Source organism: Lepidochelys kempii, chromosome 7 (assembly GCF_965140265.1).
Source record: "Lepidochelys kempii isolate rLepKem1 chromosome 7, rLepKem1.hap2, whole genome shotgun sequence".
Taxonomy (NCBI): domain Eukaryota; kingdom Metazoa; phylum Chordata; order Testudines; family Cheloniidae; genus Lepidochelys; species Lepidochelys kempii.
The window spans coordinates 75927468-75937331 of record NC_133262.1 but is presented as its reverse complement, the minus strand read 5'-3'; the positions used below and the strand labels follow the sequence as shown (position 1 = coordinate 75937331).

Here is a 9864-nt window from a genome sequence, read left to right as displayed (position 1 = left end):
ATTTAAAACAGAATCAGAGACAATAAAAACACCTGTGCTTGTCAGGCTTTACTACAGACATACTACTTCATGCTACTCAACAGGAAAATCTCATTTTAAAAAAAGCAACACATTCTTCGAAATTGGCCGTGCTGGGGCTGGACAGAAGGAAGGAAAGAATTAGCCTATCACATTGAGTTGCCTGCGTAGGATTGTGGGTGCGTGGGCACAGTGGTAAGGGCAATCAGAACATGAACTTGTGGGGAACTGATCTTCATGCAGTTCTGCACAGTGCTGGTGTTTGCCAGGGCCAGAAATTATGGAGTGGGGATTCATGTATCCCATTGTAAGAGTAAAATAGTACATGCAGTGAGATGTGTGGGTGTGGGGGGGTCAGCATGTGCAAATCTCTCTCTCTGGGGAGGAGGAAGGATGAGTGATAATGTTCTCAGCCCTCCCTGTCTTGCTGCAAGAAATATTTTATTTCTGAAGCTCCAAAGATGATGCACCCTTGTCTGTTCAGTGTATGTGTATGCATAGAATACATAAACCCAAACAGGAGTAGCAACGGACCTGAACTAGAACAGTTTGGATCAGAACTATCTTCCTTCTCCTTGAGCTTTCCTACTCAGGTCTTTTTCTATATGGGCAGAACCAGCAAACTGTAGTCAAACATCCTCAACTTTGGGGAAATTCAGGTGCAATTCCCGGTCCAAACGTTGTGAGTCAGGTCCATCTCTACACAAGAATAACTTCTCCACAGGAATGAATGCAAAGCAAATATGCCGGTAATTGTGACATGGTTGTTTGAGGAGCTGCTGTAGTTACAGTTGACCGGAATGTGAAGCAGCAGCTGGACACTCGATCCACCACTGTTCTCACTCTTGCCCCTTTGTGCGTGAGAGACACTTTGCAACAATACCCATTCATTGTCCATTTGCCTCCACAAGCAAACCTCTGAGCTGGCAGGGATAGGTCAATCTTCTCAGAGTAGTCATCCTGGTGGTATCGCTCAGTTCCTCATTGACAGTGACTGAGGTATGCAAAGTGAAAAAACAATGTTGGATTTTAAAGTAACAGTTCAATACTCCTTGAAAGGTATTTCACAATGTGAATTTGATTTCAGGTCCATTTTAGTTCATTCCACTCCAGACTGATTTCTTGCATGTCACAGGGTGAATCCATTGTTTCCAAGTTTCTCTATTTGTTTTAGTCTTGTTTTTGCTGTCAATGTGAGACAATTGAGAGAGAAGCTTATATTGGAAAAAAGATGCCAGAGTGAGCCTAATTTTCTAGACAGTGGAAAAGATTCTTTCCCCATAAATCTTGCAGCTTTAATAATTGTGTGTTATGCCCCAATACATTTTGAACTGCACAGAGCACTGGTGTTTATTGTGCATGTTTTTCATTTTTCTCCTTATTTATCTACCAGAAAACATTTATTGAAAAGCCCTCAACATTTTTTCCTGGTTTTCACAACTTTACTGTGATACCTGACTGGGATCCCAGAAGGTCCAGTTAGATAAACATCAAACAGGTAGGGAGTCCCTGCTTCCAATCCCTTGATGGTCTGTGTGGTGACTGCTCGTTGTAGATTTATATCATAGAAATATTTGCACAGCACTTTCTCAGACTTGTGTCTGGATTTGGGCCCTGAGCACCTGTCTGCACTCCTCAGCTCCATCCAAACTTGATCCTCTTTGATCCTTTTCTTGTACACACAGTACTTGCTCTGCTCTTGTGTTCCTAGCCAGGCAATGGTGACTGAATTGCAGGTCCTCAGTTTGCTGAAGGACTTGATTTTTAAGCTTTCTGGAAGAAGTGGGAAGAAAGGCTTATGAAAGTGAGAGGATACTTGAACTTTCACAGAAGAATTAATATGGTCCATGGACCTTAGCTGCACCAAATACGTGTCCAGCAGCTTTCCCTTCAGTGAGAAATGTCTGAAGCCTACAATGTTTTCTGAGGCCAGTACTTTACCATTCCTTGCTATCTGAACCCATACTTGGCCACTACAAGATTGAAATGTGAACTGGATCTTCTTCTGTTTAGCTTGATACTGCAAGCTGTAGAATTTCTGCTTTTTCCCATCCAGGATTAAATGAATTACCTTCCCATCCTTCAGCTCAATAACTTTAGGCTCAGGTTCCTCCAGAGTTCTTGCAAATGTTCCAGTGTAGGCAGCACTTGCATTAGTGAGGAGGTTGACTACAAAAACATCAAAATAATATTGAGTGCTGGGTCTAAGGTTGGGCACTGTATAAGTATTCTTAGTGCCCATGCATATCTGCCTCACTTCCCCATTACTAACCCTGTTGATGATACTTAATTCACTATTGGACAATATCATCACCTGTTGATGGTCTAGAAGATATGGAAAGAGAGAAAGAGCTAGCACTGGTGGCGATTTCATACCGGAAGATCTGATAGCTGTCTCAGCTGCACATAAACTCTTGTAGTTGTGTTTTTCATTGACTAGAAGACAATACTGGATGTTTTCTTTGTGCTGCCAGACTGATGGGCTGTGTTTCCAAGCTAGAGTCACAGTTGCATGGCCAATACCAATAACATCTATGCGTGGATCCATTGGGAGTTCTGGATACAGATGCCCAGATGTTGTGTCAGTTGTTAAGTATACAGTAAGGTGTGTGTCTCGTTCAGTTGATAGGAACTCCAGCATATAGAAAGCAGAATAGGAAGACATACCCATATAAGTCTCCACAGAATTTCCTTTATAGTTAAATATCATGGACACCAACTTCAGAATCTTCTGAGATTTTGTGGCTTCAAGAGTGTCATAATCACCTGCACATGAAAAGCAGACTCATCAAAAGCAGACCCAATTGTTTTTCTTTTCATATGCCACAACAATTCATCACTTAGCGTCTCAGTTTTATTATTCATATGCCAGAGAAATTCCTCTTGCTTCTAGCATTTTATGCTTTAGAGGCTATTCTTTTAATATTGCAAGAGAGAATTAATTTTTTCAAACAGACTATAATTAAACTCCCAATTGCAAATATTTTGACCTATGTAGTACCGGATGTCATTGTAATATTCCACTTTGTCAGTGTTTCTTCCTGTACTTTACTTTAGGACACGGACATTTTGTGCAGAACGAGTTTTCTTTAGTCTGATTGTGCCTTTCCCTGCCTTGTATGAACAAAAAAAGCCAGAGGCTTTGAAGGAATGCCCACTGAGCTAACTAGTCAAGTGCATCTCCTTGCTAATTAACATCTTATTTCTGGCAGCATCTAGCTTTTTTAATAATTAAAAAAATGTCATTTTTTTAAACCTATGAAATGATTCTGGAAATTATAAAAGATAATTAAGTTTTCTTTTAGCTTGAGGGAAACATCGCTCTAGATTATTCTATGCCTATTGCCCTTGTACATGATATTCCCAGGGAACTAGAATCTGACCCAGATTCTTCCGGGGTGAAAGTAAGTCTAGGGACTTACCGGTACGGGGCTGGGCTGGGGCCGGCTCTGGCCCCTGGAAGGGGTGGGGCCTTGGGCAGAAGGGGCGGGGCTGCGGGAGGTCAGAGGCAGCCCCGGCCCACCCTGTACCAGCAAGGGCCTCCTTCCCCTTCCCCGAGGTAACAGCGGCAGCCGGGGGCTCTGGCAGCACTTTAAAGAGCCCAGGGCGGTAGCAGAGGTTGGAGCCCTGGGCCCTTTAAATCGTCCCTGGAGCCTGCCGGAGCCCTGGGGAAGTAGTAGCGGGGCTCCGGGGATGATTTAAAGGGCCAAGGGCTCGGCCGCTGCTACTGCCCCGGGGCCTTTAAATCGCTGTCCCAGCCCTGCCGCCACTACCCCAGGGGTCCAGCAGTGGGGCTCTGGCATCAATTTAAAGGGCCGGGGGCTCCAGCTGCTGCTAGGAGCCCCAGACCCTTTAAATTGCGCCTGGGGAAGCCGATCCACCCTGGTACCAGCTTACTTTCACCTCTGGATTCTTCCCTCTGTTGCACATTGTCATGAAGAGCAGAAAAGAGGAAATACCAGCCCAAGAGGTCTGAGACACAAAGAAGAGTGTGATACAGCTCTGTCAAGTGCACTTCCCTCCCTCCCTAGTGATCTTATGGAATACTCTCCATATGAACATTGTGTAGTTAGGGTCCCTTGGGTTTGGGGGAGGGTTCTAGTTGTTAATAGTGGAAGTGGGGAGTAGCCACTCTATTTTCCATGCTCCCCTGGCAGCCTGACAGATATCCAGGTGAGATTCCAGGTTAACAAAGCTCATTGCACTGTTAACTCCTAACCTCAGCTGCTCTTACGCTTCCGAAAGAATACGAGCACATGGCTATGGTGGAGGGAACAAGGGCCAGCACCCTTGTCTCTGGCCATAAACTTGTCCTTGCATTACACTACCCTGAGAAGAGAATATGTCAGAAACTGAATTTTATCTTGCAGGACTCTATTGAAGTCAATGGCAAAAAAACATTTATTCCAATAGGGCCAGGATTTCACCCATGGATTTTTCCAAACCCACAGGTAAGTCCACAGGAAGGGAGATTTGGACCTATAACTTCAAGTTTGCCCAGGCCATTTTTGTTGGTGGTGAGATTTCCTAGGTTGCTGGCACTTCTTATGAATGGGCTACATTCTGTCCTGCACTGATCAGACAGATTTCAGATTTCTTCCATTTAGCTCTTACCACGTGCTGCTTTTCCAAGGAAATTTGTTGATGCCTTATGTACCAGTATACTCCATTCAATGGGAACATCACAAGGTGTCACTGTTACTGTGAAAGGAGCAGGGGCTTTGTCTTCCTCCAGAATGAAACAGTACCTGAAAATGTGGATAAAAATGTACTGAAGGCATTAAGAAACGGTCATACTGCAGAATCCCAGCAGATAAAGTAATTAGTCATTCAGATTGAAGATCTAAAAACTACATTCCACTGTAGGTAATAACAATTCAACTATTAGGTACATTAAAGCAATAGCCTAGAGAGAGCTCTAAATTTTCTTATGTAAAAAGAATACATACTGTGTTTCTTTCTACTCCACATAGGTTTTCTTGAATATTGTCCATTTATTACTGGGTAGATGTATTCCACAATACTGACTTTTTAGACTCTATAGGACAAGTAAATACTATGGTATAATAGAATTAGGAAAGTGACTTCTATTAGAGCTCCCTTCCCAGGCTAACAATGGGGAAATAAGCATGTATTTTACCAAAATCTGATACCCAGGTTTCTTGCTTAGAGCAACCAACAATGGGTTCTGTAAGAATAATATAGTATGTGAGCACTCTGTCTTCCAAAGGTCTGAGATTAAGAGGATCCATTTCATACCTAGTCCTACTTGTTCTTGATTGGCGGTGTGAGGATGCTACTCCTCAACTCTCCATCCCATCACGCCACTAGTCTCTCTAGTTGCAATGAGTCTATTCTGCTCATGTGGAGGCTTATACACAGCTTGAAGACATCCATGAGAGCTACTCAATACAACATTTATATGGGCCATGAATGCCCCCCCCATGCATATGGAAAGTAGCTCCTACTCAATGCCGCAAAATTGATGATTATACAGAGATTCAATTTCTTAACTCTTCCCTTCTGCCTAATGAGTCTTTGCTTATTGGTGGAATTGCATTTGAGTAGCACCACAAATGTACTTGCCACTCTGCTAGCATACTGAATCCTCCCTGGAATTGTTAACCTAATCTAACAAGAGTTCAGTTTCACATATTTACTTTGAAAATTTGGCCCACTGTATCACTGGTACGAAGTGACATCGGTTCCTGACTGATTCCAGTAAAGCCTGATCTCCAGCTTTGCTACTTTGCTCTTTGGCTGCTCAGTCTCTCAGTGGACTAGGTATGGCCAAAAAGACAGATGTACTCTATTAGATTACAGTACAATAAAATATAAGTAATTCTAGTTTTGTACTCATTGGTGAGATGTTATGGACACATAAGGTCACCTCAGAGAGTTTTTACATGTTTTCGGGTTATTGCTACTGGGCCAGAATTAAAGTTGTTTGGGTGACCACTGAGTATTTCCATATTTTTCAAATGTTTTGGCTTCTTTTAATTTAAACCTGGGCTCTGAATTTTCTGGTTTTATGTTTGGTCTTTGGAAAACTATAAGGTTCTTGTGAGCCTTTCAGTGCTTATAATTAAGTGCGTACTTCAAGCCTTTATTCTAGATGAACCAAGTTTAAAAAAATTAATCTGGAAATTAATATGTTCCTGTTAAACTACATGCTATAAACCCCTCTTTCTCTTAGATTTCAATTTCTATGTCCCTTTAACAAGGAGAATTCTTCGGTTCATTCTTGTAGTCATCATTTCGTTATATAACCACATGTGCAATGTCCTGTTTTCTTCCTTCACAGTGCCCATCAGGACTGAGCCATCTGGCTCACCCTCTGCTCTTTAACTATTCTGCAGGAATATATATCAGATCTATTGACACTAATAATGTTGGTTAGTGTCCAAATTGTATTTTGGATTAATCTTGGTAAAGGGCATCTCTTTCCAGATATCTGAGGTAGGCGTAAGGTACCAGACACTTTAATACACACACATACAGATTTGACTACATGCAAAATTCACAGGCATTTTGGGAAGTCCAGGTTAACCTTCAATGGAATTTCCATATTAAAAATTCTTTGGATCTATGCAAGCTTTAGTACTGCTCACCAAATACACAACTAAGCATGCAGTATATCTGAAAGCTGATTTTCAGTTTTAAAGTATACCCTTATTGTAATGATTTGGGTCGTTAATTTATTGAGGAAAAATATTTGCAGTTGACTTTGGCCTGAGGCTTTGGTGCTCCTATGGTTTTGTTGGTCAACTGATTAAGATATCACCTGGATATTCAGCAATAGTTATTCACTTTTGGAGCCTAATGTAAACTCAGCAGTAATTGCATCAATTAAGAGGTCTGCCAGATAGCCAAATAGGGAAAAATCTTACAATGAATATACGTAGCCGAAATCTACCTTAAAAAAATCACTCCAGATTCTAGTTAAGTTTTTCAACTAAGAAGGCAAAAAAAGAAAGAGAAGGCTGGAGGGAGATATTGGAAGAGACTTTCAAGGGACAGCAATATTGCATTGCTTGGCTCAGGGTACTAAAGGCAGCACTGCCAGGGCATTGCAGGTAGGGAGTGTACAGCAATTATCTCCTTGATATTAGTAGTAGCAAGTCTGCATGTGCCAGAGGGCAGGAAATGAAAGAACATATGCGAATTTGTATTGAATGATTTGCTCCTACCTTTTAGGTATATCCTTCAACAGGTGGACTGTGGTTTCCTTACCATCTGCAAGAATCAGGGAATGATTACAGTTGAAGAGATCACTCTTGAAGCTGTGTTGGGAACTGGTGGGCACCTTTACAGAATGACACAAACACATGGCCACGAGAAGATGGAAAGGCAGGTAAATCCAGAATCTGAACATCTTCAGCACTACAAGATGGGGTAATAAAAGGTTAGAGGTTGTTACCATTGGGGAAAACAAAACAAAATCAAAACAAAACAAACGCCTCTCTTTTCGTGTACCTCTCGTTGTGCTTTGCCAATAATCATTATTGTCACAAATGGTAAAAAATCAGGGTACTGCAGAATGCTGCTAATCTGCACTTTGCTAACTCATTTATATTCACAGAAAAATGTTTCTGTCTCACCCCAGTTCTCAGCAAAGATTAAAAAGCAGAAGCTGTAGTAAGGTCTCATATTACCAAATATATGTACAATACAGTGTATATATTGCATGAGTGTAATATGAAGAAAGGAATTATCATCAAAAACAACTGACAAATGAATAGACAAAATACATTTGAAGACATCTTATCCTGGCTTATTTATTGCCTTAGTTCACTTGGTAATTTTACAGATCCAGTAACTTGCAAGGAGTCTCCCGGTCACAGATTATTGCTAATCTATTGTATTCCTAATGCTGCTGCCACCTGTGTTTTTTGTAATTCTATTTTTATTTCATACTGACTGTAAGTTCATCAGGATTTCAGGTGTGTGCACAGAAAACAAATAATATAAAAGGGAAAAGAGTATATGGAGAAGAAAGTGGTAGACCCCAGGTGAGAGACATTGTGTTGGGATTTAGTAGATTTTAAATTCTGTGTGTCTTTTATTTAGAGGAAGCCTGTACTCTAATGCAACGATTGGAGAAATAGTTCTGAAATTCCAGCACTTTATATCTTCTTCCTTCCAGCATTTCTCCTCAGCAGGTGTACTTGAGGATGTTTCCAGTCGATCTCTGCAGTCTCTCGGTTTAAAACTAATGCTAGTTTGCCCATATCCCTCTGATTCAGACTTTTTAAATGTCATATTTTCCCCTTTGCTGAGACACTTTATTATCTGCAGGGAATATGGACAAGGAGCGTCTGAGGCTTAGGCAGTTCCAGCAAGGGGTCTGTGAGAATGCAGATGCTGTTAAAAATGGGACACCACATCTGTGTTGTACAGAGTTACACAAATAAAAGGGCTAAGTAAGCACGGGAACTTTTTGCAGTGTATTATTGTATTAGATTGCTCATTATCCTCACAGTATTATTCCATCTGCCTCACATTAATCTAAGGAGAGAGAGCGAGAGAGAGAGAAGTGCTGGACCTGAGAGAAGGGAAGAAGGACAAATCACTTCAAAAATTGATGTGAAATGTAGGGCAGTGCTTTAGTAGGCAGGGGGTGCTCTGTGAGCAGTATCTCTTTTTGAAAAAAAGACAACCTCTTGAAACTTATAAGCACTAGGAAGGAGTAAAGACATCAGCAAATGTGATTGTCAGCCAGTAAAAGAGTGTATTAAAGAAAAATAATCCGTGACATGATGAATCCATGATTTATAATCTGTACAGTTTTTTGTGACTGGCATTTTCCTTTTGTAGCCTGTGTTAAGAAGAACTCAGAAAGTGAAAAAGTCTTCAGCTTAGCTGAGCTACTACTCATGAACAAACAATAATATTTATAAATGGAGCAGAGTTTTAATATTTCTTGGTCCTGTACATTTAAGTATAGTTCTGAATCTATTTGCAGATTATCATGTGGAAAACTTGTTTTCATTGGTGATTTCCAAAATAACTAGTATGACTAACAGGCTATGCTACAACAGAACATCCTATTTAACATCTTAATAGTGTTAAAAATTCCCCTTCCATTCCACTTTGAAAATGTGTTGGTAACATTTAAAACACCCGACGAATAAAATATAGAACTATGCTACTAGGTGTAGCAAGTGTTGAGAAGATTATTCTTCCTCTTGATTACTTGCGTAAATCCCTTTACAATAAAGCTTTTCCTCTGATGGTAATGTTTCTCTGTCACTTTTGCCATTCTTTTGTTCTAACTATAGCTTATTAGCTCTGGAATTAAACCCTGGAAATATTTTTCTTTACCTTTTAATAAGGCATCCAAACTGCCCAGCACTTCAGAGTTTTCACTCTTGCTGCTGTTTAAATGGCATTTTGCAAACATTCACAGAGTGTCTGCAGTTTGTTTTTTTGTCTAGGAAAGAAAAAACAAACAAGCAAACAAATAAACAAATACCATACATAATACAAATAATACCATACCATACAAATACATAATCAGCTTATCCTTAATAGAACATCATCCTAAAGGCTGACTTCTCTTGATTACACAGACAACATACTCTCAGATTCTTGGAGACACCTTTCACAAAAACAAACAAAACGAAAACTTAAAAAAAAACTGCTCTTACCTATTGTGTTTATAGACAGATGCTCCTCAGACCACTCTTATTTGCAAAGCAAAATAAAACAAAACATAGACTTTTCAGAGCTCTGTGGATAGATGAAAACCAAAACTGTGAAACCAGTTTAACAGGACAGAACTGATTTTTCCATATGGCTCCCACATAGACATTAACTAAAATGCCTGCAGTCTTTCAAAAAGGG

General features: G+C 40.4%; 1 protein-coding gene across 1 annotated transcript; it reads right to left on the bottom strand.

The window, feature by feature from the left end:
• Positions 1-1432: 1432 nt before the first annotated feature.
• LOC140915192 (protein NDNF-like) lies at positions 1433-9431 on the bottom strand. Its single transcript, XM_073354769.1, has 4 exons — positions 9343-9431; positions 7209-7401; positions 4633-4766; positions 1433-2784 (listed from the first exon to the last, which is right to left on the bottom strand). Exons 1-4 carry the CDS (start codon positions 9419-9421, stop codon positions 1433-1435), a joined length of 1758 nt encoding a protein of 585 aa, XP_073210870.1. The 5' UTR covers positions 9422-9431.
• Positions 9432-9864: the final 433 nt, after the last annotated feature.

What these genes read in the sequence shown, in the direction of transcription:
- LOC140915192 (XM_073354769.1), bottom strand. Translation starts at nt 9,421, where the DNA reads ATGTTTGCAAAATGCCATTTAAACAGCAGCAAGAGTGAAAACTCTGAA. An exon ending in TTTGGATGCCTTATTAAAAG is followed by an intron (nt 7,402 to 9,342) that starts GTAAAGAAAAAT and finishes CCCATCTTGTAG; the next exon opens with TGCTGAAGATGTTCAGATTC. An exon ending in TTGAAGGATATACCTAAAAG is followed by an intron (nt 4,767 to 7,208) that starts GTAGGAGCAAAT and finishes CCACATTTTCAG; the next exon opens with GTACTGTTTCATTCTGGAGG.